This window comes from Pongo pygmaeus, chromosome 1 (assembly GCF_028885625.2).
Source record: "Pongo pygmaeus isolate AG05252 chromosome 1, NHGRI_mPonPyg2-v2.0_pri, whole genome shotgun sequence".
Taxonomy (NCBI): domain Eukaryota; kingdom Metazoa; phylum Chordata; class Mammalia; order Primates; family Hominidae; genus Pongo; species Pongo pygmaeus.
Window position 1 is genome coordinate 52,439,818 of NC_072373.2, and position 12,853 is coordinate 52,452,670.

The 12,853-nt window shown below is 39.1% G+C and overlaps 1 protein-coding gene across 4 annotated transcripts in view; it reads left to right on the forward strand.

Annotated features, from left to right (window-relative positions):
- The first annotated feature begins 7,100 nt into the window (after nt 1-7,100).
- ASPM (assembly factor for spindle microtubules) overlaps nt 7,101-12,853 on the forward strand; it is a 62,466-nt gene continuing 56,713 nt past the window's right edge. The window contains exons 1-3 of one of the 4 annotated variants that reach the window (XM_054452140.2): nt 7,101-7,636; nt 9,661-9,804; nt 9,971-11,450. In XM_054452140.2, coding sequence (XP_054308115.1) covers nt 7,358-7,636; nt 9,661-9,804; nt 9,971-11,450 — 1,903 coding nt within the window. In that variant the 5' untranslated portion in view covers nt 7,101-7,357. The remainder of the gene's footprint in view (nt 7,637-9,660; nt 9,805-9,970; nt 11,451-12,853) is intronic. The other 3 variants (XM_054452166.2, XM_054452150.2, XM_054452156.2) reach the window with 3 other exon arrangements.

Sequence of the window (12,853 nt, forward strand, 5' to 3'; positions counted from 1 at the left end):
TACAGCATATCTAGGTTTTATTGAATCACATTTTCACAGGATGGGAATGCAGTACTCTGAAACCAAGTAACTTGCAGCACATTTTAAAACATTTTCTCATAAGCTATATATTTTGAAACATTTTATATATTAAATGTATAAACCATTAAACTAATTGTAAGTGTAATATAAATTCAAATATTAGTGATGACTTTTATGCTTGAAGTAGTCATATTATGCTGTTTTTTAGAGAGAAGTCTGAAGTATAGTAAAATTCATTAGTGAAATGAATTATTCTGTATAATATTGAGAGGGGCCACTCTTACCTCTAATCCCCCTCACTCCCAGAAACATACATTCTGGCTATGGGAGAAATGGTTGTTGGTTGAAAGCATAAACTGTAGGCTATAGGATGGTAACCCCAAACTTGCAAGTTGTTATCCCTATCTGGCACCATAACTGAGCCTCCAATAGACTTTCTCCATTTTATCTCAGCAGCTGCTTCTGAGTGTTAGAAGACCAGTAAATTCTATAGGCATGAGCACATTTCTGCAAAATGAGTCTTCTGATTATAGCCAATGTCATGTGTGATACTTAGTTTACTATTGCTGTCTAATAAATTATACCAAACTTAGTGGCTTAAAACAACAAACATTTATTACCTCCAAGTTTCTGTGGGTAAGGAATCTAGGCCGGGTTTAGCTGGGTGGTTTTAGCTCAGGGTCTTTCATGAGATTGAAATCAAGCTGTTAAGTCAGTTGCCATCTCTAGAGGCTTCACTGGGGATGGCTTTACTTCCAAGCTCACTCATGTGGTCTTTGGCCTTAGTTCATCACATGGCCTCTCCACAGGGCTGCCTAGTGATATGGCAACTGCCTGCCCCGCCTTCCCCCCACCCCTCCACATACACACCACTTTCCTGAAAGCAATCCAAAAAAGAGAGCGTACCCAGGATTTAAGTTGTTGTCTTTTTATAACCTAATCTTGGAAGGGATATAGTATCACTTCTGTATTCTATTGTCACTAATTCTAGTCCACATGCAAGGGACACAAATTAAACTCCCTTTCTTGAAGAGAGGATAGCAACAAATTTTTGGACATATGTGAAAACCATCACATATTCATTGGTTTATAGATAAAGCTTTCTATAAATATATAGATAATGGGGGCAGGTATAGTAATCTATACTCAGAAAAATACATTTATCCCAGAGAGGCAAAATATTGCTCCTTCCATAATAGAAAGGGTTCAGTGTAACAACATGCCACAGGTAGTTAGCTGGTCCCACTGGAGAATGGCATTAGATTGGATGTCCAGCATCAGCCTCTTTCAGTAGGTTAAGCACTCCACAGGGGCTTATCACATCAGCTTTGGCAAGGGAAACCACCTTGAGCCCATTCTTATCCTTCACCACTGCTGCCATAGCCACTTTCTAAATGGGTTCAGTGCGCAAGCAAATGGATCCCTGGGGGAAGAAGCTGACCTCAACAGGATAGATTGTCCTTTTTACCTGATTTTTGAGCTCCTTCTCAGCCATGGATATTCTCTGATGGGCATTTACATGGAACACAAATTTAACTTCCTATACCTATTTTGAGAGGCCCTTTTATATACCGCTCCTCCTCAGACCAAGCTGTCACCAATTTTCCATTTTGTTTTTTCCAAAGGTTTGACCAGCTGGCCAACCTATCAGCCATTGTCCATGAATCAGCACAGAGCTTTACCTTAGGCCATGTTCTCTTCCTTATGAAGTGGACTACCAAACATACCATCCAGAATTCTGAGAGTATTCCCATCCACCCTTAAGGAGAAGCTGTAGTGCAAGTCTGTTTATGTCTGACTTACCATACAGCTTCATCCATAAATCAGGCCTTTTTCTTGTGAAATTATCATTAGGAGATACCCAGTTTTTCCTGTGTAGTTTGAGAGGGAAGTGGCAAAGTAGTAGTAGTAGTAAAAGATACTTAGTAAAATCTGAATCACCTGTTTGTATCACTTACTTGTGTATTTGGGGCCTGCTTAGCCCTGGGCTTGTAGATTCTGCTTTTGTTTGATAGTGCAATATTGCTCTTCACATCAAATTTTATGGTCCTTGAGATTAGATCCCAGGTCAGCAAATATTTCGTAAAGGGCCAGACACTAAATATTTTAGGCTATACAGGCTATATGTTTTCTATCACAGCTATTCTGCCACTGCAGTGTGAAGGCATAGACAATATGTAGATAAATGTGTGTGGCCTTGCTCCAATAAAACTTTATTTACAAAAAAAAAAAAAAAAAGCCAATTGGTCAGATTCAGCCCTTAGGCCATAGTTTGCTGATCCCTGGATTAGGTAATAGTTGATAATAAACAGTTTGTATCACAGTCACTTATAGTGCTTTGATGAGGCATTCAGTCTCTACCATACCTAATAGCATAATTAGGATCTGCTTTTCAAATGTTACATGATTTTCTGCAGAGGAAGGCATAGTCTTATTCTCCAAACCTGGAATTTTGTACTGTGATACTTCTCTGGGAACTTGCCAGAGCTTCTATTCCACATCTTGGATTGTCATGGAATGAGTGTTTTGGGCCATTGCAGCCCAGACCTACTGCAGAGATCTTACTTGTTCCAGGCCTCACTCAAAAATGTCAGTCTTAGAATTTACTAGGTAAATGGTTTGGTGAGATGTGTCTTAATAATGCATGCATTGCCTCCAAAATCTAAAGAGGCTTTACAAATGATACAAAGTACAAGTTCCTCTTATTTTAGAAGAGATAGCCTGACATGTCTCAGACCATTGGATCCCTAAAAACTTTACAGATGTGATAGGACCCTGAACTTTGTCCCATCTAGGTTACATTTGTTTTATTATTGGCATCTAGAGTGCTTGCTCGTGTTGAGGGATGCAACTTACCATGGGCTCTGAGCAGGCCTACACATTCTTGCTGGCTATGCTAAGAATGTGAAGCCCTTATTAATTTTTACGTAGGCCATTTCTCAGGATTGTGTTTGTAGAAATCTTGAAGGATGATAGGATGTCTCCCTGCCCAGGCATAGTATTATAAAAACAGTCAAATCTCCAATTCACTCTTCCTTTCCTGTAATACAACCCACTGTGTGTGCAGGCATCCATCATGGGCCCTTTGTATGGTCCCATGAGACTTAGGAAGCAGGCGGAATCAATGTGAATGAACATGCTGACACTCTAGCTACTGTTTTTTCTGTGAATAATAAAGTCTTGTCTCTAACCCAAAACTGTCGTATTTTCTGCTGGCCTTTATGAAACTGGCACGCTAACTCTTTAGCTTGCAAGAGGGATAAAATCTCAGACTCACACAATTCTTGACAAGTACTTCTTGCTCACCAGGTTTAATTAGCAAATGTCATCAATATAATGGACCAGTGTGATACTAAGATCCAGGTCCCTCTGAATAATATTACAGTATAGGTAGGAAATTTGACTAGCCCTGAGGCAGGACAGTAATGCTACAGCATTGTACTACTACTTAAGTACAAAGTGCTTCGGTTTTTTAATACTGGATGAATGGGGAAAAACAAGAAAAATGCATTTTGCTTGATTCATAGCTACAAACCAGCTGACAAAGGTATGTTGATTTGTGTATAAAAATAACACATCTGAAACTGTAGTGTAATAATTGGCATCATCACCTAATTGCTATAATCTACTATCATTTTCTAGAACCTATCTGGCTTTTGCACTGGCCAAATAAGTGGAGAAAGTGGGTATATGGACAAAATCACTATCCCAACATCTCTCAGGTATTCAGAATAATCTCTGAATTGGAGTGGTGGGAAAATGGTCATTTTCAGGGGCTTCCACTTGGCCCTTTCTCCAATAATTGCCCTTGTTCCTTGGATCTAGGAACCAGTGTGATCAGTAAGTATTCTTATTTTATATTCTAGAAATGGGTGGATCCAAAGGACACTTGGTAAGACAGATTCTGACTTAGATGCCATCTGTCACCGGTTCTCGAGAAGCTCTCACTATGTCTGGTGGTCCACAGTGACATTTTAGGATTCTGGAGTATAGCAGAAAGGCAGAGCTATTATCTCACTATCTAATAACCCTTAGGAAGTCAAGTTCCTGCCCCCAATCCATATTCATGTTGGTAAATGACTGCAGTTCCCTCTGGGGAATTGTTGAGAGAAGATTTATGGTATTCATGTTGCAGGGTTCTTTCTAGTCAAGGAGCTTTGGGTGTATGAACTGTCTTAAGTTTGGAAAGTGGATAAAAGGCATAATTGCCACAACATTGGCTTCAGTTAGGTTTTTTGCTTTGCATATGTGGTATTTCTCTGCCTATATATGTTAGGCAGCACCATAGTATATAGCTCATCTTATTTATAGGGCCCTTGAGAAAATGGCCATTGCCACAGATCCCTGCCTCTAATTACAATTCTTCCATTAGCATATTGTGATAAGAACTATACCACCTAGTCTATTAAGTGCTAATCGGCTTTGACCACTTGTGGATCATATAATTCACATGGAGATCAGAGAACCTATTTTCATTATTGATCCTCTATCATCACTTCTGGCCTATAAAAAATAGTCACCCAGGTCTTTTCATGGATGCTGGAGTCCTTTTTATTAGTTAATGCATTTATCAACACCTTGGTAAAAGGAGAATGGGTGGAGGGTGTGCATGTTTAGATGTGACTTGGCTAAGCAGGTTGCACATGTAGATTTTCTCTAACATCCCTATCTTCCTGAGCTTCTGGACTCCTTTGTCTACAGAATGCCAGGTAGTTTGAGCATTTTGACCTAACTGCCTGTTTTGTTTTTGTTTTTATAAAGACCATGTCTCACTTTGTTGCTGGTTTTTAACTCCTGGGCTCAAGCGATCTTCCTGTCTCAGCCTCCCAATAAAGACCATGTCTCACTTTGTTGCTGGTTTTTAACTCCTGGGCTCAAGCGATCTTCCTGTCTCAGCCTCCCAAAGTGCTGGGATTACAGGCATGAGCTACCGTGCCTGGCCTTGACCCACCTGACTGTAAACCACTACTGAGTTCAGTTTTCAATTAGTGAACCTGTTAAACTATTAAAGCCATTCCCAGGTACTTCGGACATTGTATTAATTAAATGGGTAAAGTGCACCCATGACAATAAATTTGGCCTTATTGTTCCTTATGATTTGTCCTCTTGGTCTAACACCATTACATTCCACCTTAGACTGTCAAAATCTTGTAACTCTTTGCTGTATAGGCTGTTTCCTCCCTCCCACAGCATATCTTGCACTCTCTTCCGTCCAAGTTTTATTTTTTGGAGCCTAACTAAACTAATGGAGAGGTCGTGGGAGGTGGATGCTGAGGAGAACTGGAAGTGACTTGTGAGGCTCTGCTCCAGGGTTTTTTTTTTTTTTTTTTTTTTAAGCCTCTGTGAAAGAATTTTTTTTTTTTTTTTTTTTTTTTGACAGCATCTTGCTCTCTTGCCCAAGCCGGAGTTCAGTGCCATGATCTCGGCTCACTGCAACCTTGCCCCCACCCCCCACCCCAGGTTCAAGCGATTCTCCTGCCTCAGCCTCCGGAGTAGGTGGGATTACAGGCATGCTCCACCACGCCTGGCTAATTTTTTTATTTTTAGTAGAGACGGCATTTCGCCATGTTGGCCAGGCTGGTCTCAAACTCCTGACCTCAAGAATCCGCCTGCCTCAGCCTCCCAAAGTGCTGGGTTACAGGCTTGAGCCACCGTGCCCAGTAGAAAAATTTCATTTAAATATTGTTAAGGTCCAACTTCAGGTGAAATTGGACACCATTGAATATAATTTCATGTCTCATCTTCCTTATTTTGATTTCCCATTGACTTCTCTTTTTACATGTTTTGTGTAACCATACATATATCCAGACATTATTTTTATTTTTTAAGTTTTCTACTGCCTTTAGAGGCAATATAGTGTAGTGGGTAAGAGCAAGACTAGGGCCAAACTGCTGGGATTACAGGCATGGGTACCAATCTGGGTTATGCCACTTCCTACTTAGCTGTATGACCTGTATTCCTCATCTGTAAGATACAAATAATGGTACCTATGCCCTAAGAGATACCTCGTAGGTTTAAGGCGAAGGTTGAGATAAATAGGTAAAGGATTTTTTAAAATCCCTAGCCTAGGGTCGGGCGCCGCTCAGGCCTGTAATCCCAGCACTTTGGGAGGCCGAGGCGGAGGCAGGCGGATCACTTGAGGCCAGGAGTTCGAGACCAGCCTGGCCAACATGGCGAACTCCCCTCTCTACCAAAAATACAAAAATTAGCCAGTCGTGGTGAGGCGCACCTCTAATTCCAGCTACTTGGGAGGCTGAGGCAGGAGAATCGCTTGAGCCCGGGAGGCGGAGGTTGCAGTGAACCAAGATCACGTCACTGCACTCCAGCCTGGGAGACAGAGCGAGACTCCATCTCAAAATAAATAAATAATTTAAAAAATCCCTACTATGTAAGCTATAATTATTAGATTATATATTTATCTAATATTATATATACTATTAGATCATATATTTATCTAATAGTATATATAATATTAGATCCCTACAATTGAAATAAAAACTAATAAGTTATTTGTGAAGGGCATTGCCAGTCAAAACAATCATTTATGAATTACTGGTAATCTCAGGTTTCATTTGTTTACCTGGTTTTGCTCCCAGCGTCCCGAGGTAATTAACAGCATGTAAATGTACTGAGTCCCCGCTATGTTGTCACTAAAATAAGCATGTTCATACAAACTAATTATCTTTACATCTCTACCATTCAACCCTGAAAACCGCGACAGTAAAGTTAATATAATTCTGGGCGGGGTATGCATATGAGAGGAGTGGCATAAACCAATTTTTGCCTACTTAACAGTTTTATCTATGATTGTTCCTGGAAACCGCAATGATTACTACATGTATTGTGGAAATGCTGTGACTCCCTTCCCTTCAGCACAACCAAAAATATAAAGACGAATTTCAATTCTAAGCCCCGGGTTTCAGACGGTGGCCAGGATTCCGGACCGTTCTCACCTCCTCCGCAGACAGCGATTGGCGGCCGGATGCAATCATTCAAATGAAGCGCCGCCGTCTCATTGGCCAGGGGATGCTGCTCACCGATTGGCCCCGTGATGAGGAGGGCGGCGCCCGGAGGTCCTCATTGGTGGAGGCGGCAAGTTTAAACAGAGTCAAAACGCCATACTTGTTTGGCTTCTCTTTTGAATTTGCGAGTTTGTTGGGCTTGTTTTCTGTTTTCTAGGGTGTAGGTTAGTGGAAAAGAAAAAGGGCCGAATTCACTCCCACGACCTCTACAGCCGCCCCTGAGGGGAAGCGGTCAGCGTAAGTCCCGGATCCCCGCTCCGGAGCCGCCTCGTGGGAGCGGTGCAAGGAGATCCAGGAGGGGTCTCGAATGTGCCATGGCGAACCGGCGAGTGGGGCGAGGCTGCTGGGAAGTGAGCCCGACCGAGCGGAGGCCGCCCGCGGCCGAGGAGGAGGCGTCTTCCCCGCCAGTCCTGTCTCTCAGCCACTTCTGCAGGTCTCCTTTCCTCTGCTTCGGGGACGTTCTCTTGGGAGCCTCACGGACGCTGTCTCTGGCCCTAGACAACCCTAACGAGGAGGTGGCAGAAGTGAAGATCTCCCACTTCCCGGCCGCGGACCTGGGCTTCAGCGTGTCGCAACGCTGTTTCGTGTTGCAGGTAGGTCTTAGGAGGAGCGTGCTCCGGGCCGGTGTTCTGCTTCTCCGCTATCTTTCCTGCCACCCTCTTCAGGAAGGTTGACGCTTGGAGAAGAAATCAGAAAAGACCCTTAGAGAATAAAGTCAGTTCCCTTTCACTCAATAACCGTGGGTGGCGCTTGGAAAAGAAATCAGAAAAGACCCTTAGAGAGTAAAGTCAGTTCCCTTCACTCAATAACTGTGGGTGGGCCCTTGACGCATACACATGTGTGTGAGCGTATATATGTCTCAATGTTTTATATATGTATATATATTCTCTAATTGAAGGCTAGGATAGACGCTAACTTGGGCGGGGACAACACATCAACGCGCGCGCACTCAGCCTCTTTAGGAGCAAGTTATATAGACTTCTCTGTTAAACTGACAAGCACTTTTACTAGACTTAAGGCGTTGCGAAATAGCCTTGCCGTTCTAAATTAATAGACAATGCACTTTTTTAACACTTCTTTAAGATTGACAGGAGTACCTTGGTTGGTTAAAGCAGCTTTTTTTTTTTAATTACTTTCTATCAGCCATCTTAATATGCGTTTTAGAGTCGAGGTAACTGTTTTTTTTTTTCCGGTGAAATATTGAGCTTTGTTTCGGCTAAATGCCTACAACAAAAACCAAAAAAACCTATTCAGAGTTGTTTTCATTATGTACGTGTAGTATGTATGCACACTTTAGTATTTTAGTCCTTTTTGCTTTGCTGTTAAGTGTAATTTTAATGCTACATCAAATTTAATTTTATAAATGTTGTTTCAAGAACTCCTGTAGCTTTCTTTTACTGCATTGCATTTGCAAGAGTAATGCTCCAATCCCCTTCACCAAAGACCGGAGAATTTATGTTTTTATTTTGACTGCTGTGACCTTTCCATTGAGTAGAACCACCAAAAGTATGAAAACCGTTAGCCGAGGAGGTCTGAACTAGTAGGCTAACAACCACTTCATTAGGCAGAAAAAAGAGATTCTAATCTGAGGTCCTTTAACTTGTGTGTCACCAATGGTTCATCTATCTACACTTCAGAACCTGCCCACCCCGTCCCTCTGTTTCATGAATCACTGCCTGCTTTCCTTTCTTTGGAAAGACAGATTTCTTTTCTATCCACATAATACTTCAACTTACTCTTTTTTGTTATAATGTGGAACTAAATTTTGTGGTATTTTTAGAATAAACTATTTTATATAGTAAAAATGCACCATTCTTATTTTTTAAAATCAGTTGTTTATGATGTTATATTATTTCTCCTTTAAAACAAAAACTTGTCTGTTTCTCCTGAAAAACAAAATTTGTTTTGTCATGTCAGCGTTTAAATTTGGCAGATTCTATCTGCCTGCCAGGGTATAGGGTGTAGATGTTAAAGTCCAAACTCTGGCATTAGACTGCCTGGATTCTAATAGGTACCTGCGTGACTTTGGCAGACTTTTCTGGATGTTAGTTACTTCATGTGTAAAATGTGCATAATCGTAATACCTGCTTCCTAGGGATGTTAGCATTAAATGAGTTTTGCAGGATACCTGCACTTATGCCTGGAACAATAATAACTGTTTAAGAAATCTCAGTATGATGATGTGGACCTTAGAGGAATTTGTGAGGAAGAAGGCATTTCGTTGATCATCTTTATATTTCTTTTTAAATAAAGTCTTCATAATGCAGGGTCATTATGTTTGAAATAGAAGTACTCTACACATCTAAAAATTAGAAATGTACAATTAAATCTTTTGAAACCATTCAAACAAAATGATTTAGAGACTATCTGTTCTATTGCTTTAATACAGTTAAGATTTTATTATTTATTTTGTTGTGAACCTTGTTATTTTTAGTGGCTTTTTTTCTTATAATTAAGCAGATAGGGTAGGAGAAATATATTTGATTTATTAAATGTTTAGTGTATAGAGTGTTGGTTAACAATTATTAAGCCCTACTATATTGTAAGTTGTATATAAGGTGTTTTGGTTATTATGTAATTATTATTGTAATTATATAATATATTGTTTTGATTATAGCCTAAAGAGAAAATTGTTATTTCTGTTAACTGGACACCATTCAAAGAAGGCCGAGTAAGAGAGATTATGACATTTCTTGTAAATGATGTTCTGAAACACCAAGCTATATTACTAGGAAATGCAGAAGAGCAGAAAAAGAAAAAGGTAATGTTTTAACCATTCTGTGATTTACTCCAAGAAATTGTTTAATAATAAATAAAACTTATTTTGATAACAGGCATGAAGTAATATTGCTTACTTAAAGGTAATATTGCTTATTTAATATTCAATAGCTACAAACTTAATTGGTATATTTTCCTTATTTTTGCAGAGGAGTCTTTGGGATACCATTAAAAAGAAGAAAATTTCAGCCTCTACAAGTCACAACAGAAGGGTTTCAAATATTCAAAATGTTAATAAAACATTTAGTGTTTCCCAAAAAGTTGACAGAGTTAGGAGCCCACTACAAGCTTGTGAAAACTTGGCTATGAATGAAGGCGGTCCCCCAACAGAAAACAATTCTTTAACACTTGAAGGAAATAAAATACCCATATCACCTATTAGCCCTGCTTTCAATGAATGCCATGGTGAAACTTGCTTGCCACTCTCTGTACGTCGATCTACTACCTACTCATCTCTTCATGCATCAGAAAATAGGGAACTATTAAATGTAGACAGTGCCAGCGTTTCAAAAGTTTCTTTTAATGAGAAAGCTGTAACTGAAACTTCCTTTAATTCCATAAATGTTAATGGCCAAAGTGGAGAGAATAGTAAACTTAGTCTTACCCCCAACTATTCTTCAACTTTGAACATTACACAAAGCCAAATACATTTTCTAAGTCCAGATTCTTTTGTAAATAATAGTCATGGAGCTAATAATGAACTAGAATTAGTAACGTGTCTTTCATCAGATATGTTTATGAAAGATAATTCAAAGCCTGTGCATTTGGAATCAACAATTGCACATGAAATTTATCAGAAAATTTTAAGTCCAGATTCTTTCATAAAAGATAATTATGGACTAAATCAGGATGTAGAATCAAAGTCAGTTAATCCTATTTTATCCCCTAATCAGTTTTTAAAAGATAACATGGCATATATGTGTACATCTCAGCAAACATGTAAAGTACCATTATCAAATGAAAATTCTCAAGTCCCACAGTCGCCTCAAGATTGGAGAAAAAGTGAAGTTTTGCCACGTATTCCTGAATGTCAGGGTTCAAAATCTCCCAAAGCTATTTTTGAAGAACTAGTAGAAATGAAGTCAAATTACTACAGTTTTATAAAACAAAATAATCCTAAATTTTCTGTAGTTCAGGATATTTCTAGTCATAGCCACAATAAACAACCTAAGAGACGCCCAATACTTTCTGCCACTGTTACTAAAAGGAAGGCCACCTGTACCAGAGAAAACCAAACTGAGATTAATAAACCAAAAGCAAAAAGATGTCTCAACAGTGCAGTGGGTGAACATGAAAAAGTAATAAATAATCAAAAGGAAAAAGAAGATTTTCATTCTTATCTTCCAATTATAGATCCGATATTAAGTAAATCTAAGAGTTATAAAAATGAAGTAACGCCCTCTTCGACAACAGCTTCAGTTGCTCGGAAAAGAAAGAGCGACGGAAGCATGGAAGATGCAGATGTGAGAGTTGCAGTTACAGAACATACAGAAGTGCGAGAAATCAAAAGAATCCATTTTTCTCCCTCAGAGCCTAAAACATCAGCTGTTAAGAAAACAAAAAATGTGATAACACCCATCTCAAAACGTATTAGCAACAGAGAGAAATTAAACCTGAAGAAGAAAACTGGTGAGTCTTGTTTATAAAATCTACTGAAGTGTACCTGTAAGGGGGATACTTCCTTTTGGTTTAGTAAGTCTGCTATTGATAAGCTTGTATTATACTTTTTACTTATTTGCTAGGTACATTTCCTTAGCAAATGTGAATACAGCTTATGTGACATCTTGTATCTGATTTTTCTTTGCTTTTGCTGTTTCTTGTAGATATGTTCTGATCAGATAACAAATTCTTTGATAATAAGGAACATACCTATTTTAATCTCCTACAAGATGTACAATAAAAGATGAATGAATGGATAAGTGAATAAATGAACAAATAAGCCACTGAAGGGTCGACACTCAAACCTACTGTTAGTTTGAGGCAGCCAGCTGGTTGAGCCTCTAGTCTAGAATCAGAATTGTACATATTGGGTATCTGATTTATGAGCCTATGTGAGAGGCAAGTAAGTCACCAAGAGTGGCTCTTTCTACCTCTGACAAATCTAAGGGAACAGAGAAGGCAGTTTTTCTACATATATTTATTTGACTGATAAGGTACCTACTATGTGATGTGCATTTTTCTAGGCACTGTGTACACAGGGGGGAAAGGGATAATTCCTGTCCTCAAGTTGTGTTCGGTCCTTTGATTATGCTATGGTCAGGAAATTAAGGAAGCACAGAAGCAGAGGGTTTGTGTGTAAATTGCAAGGAAGCATGAGATGGTTCCAAGAAAGACTTCCTAATGAAGAAAAAGGTTGCAGGGAGAGGGACTAATTTCTGTAAGTTTTCAGAATGAGGAATTTCTCCTTAGAAATTTACTTTTTAAATATTCAATTCATAGAACCTTACAATCTAATAAGTATTATGTTGCAATTTAGTCATGTTCCTTATTTTCACAATTGATATAGGTTTGAGATTGCTTTAAAACAAGGGTAAGCAAACTGTTCCTCTGTTGGTCCAGATAGTGAACATTTTAGGCTTTGCAGGCCATATAGATCTGCACTGCAATTACTCAACTCTGCTGCACTTGTGGGAAAACAGCCATAGACAATGTACAAATCAAGGAGTATGGCTGTGTTTCAGTAAAATTTTATGTATAAACACTGAAATTTGAATTTTATGTAAGTTTTGTGTTTTATGAAATGTTATTCTTTTGATTTTTTTTTAACTCTTTACAAATGTAAAAGCTATATTTAGCTCTTGGAACATACAAAAACAGTCGGGGGTTTTGCATGGGGGATGGATGTAGTTTGCTGACCCCTGCTCTTATTAGCTCTTTGCTTCTTCTATTTAGCAGCAGTATATTTTATTGTGAAACCTGTTTTTGAAAGTGAACTGCTATTCCAATAGGTTGTTTGCTACTGCAATTTGTATTGCATTTTCTTTTGTAGCCACCTGGCATTATATCAGCCATCTTGGTTACATATTTGGGAA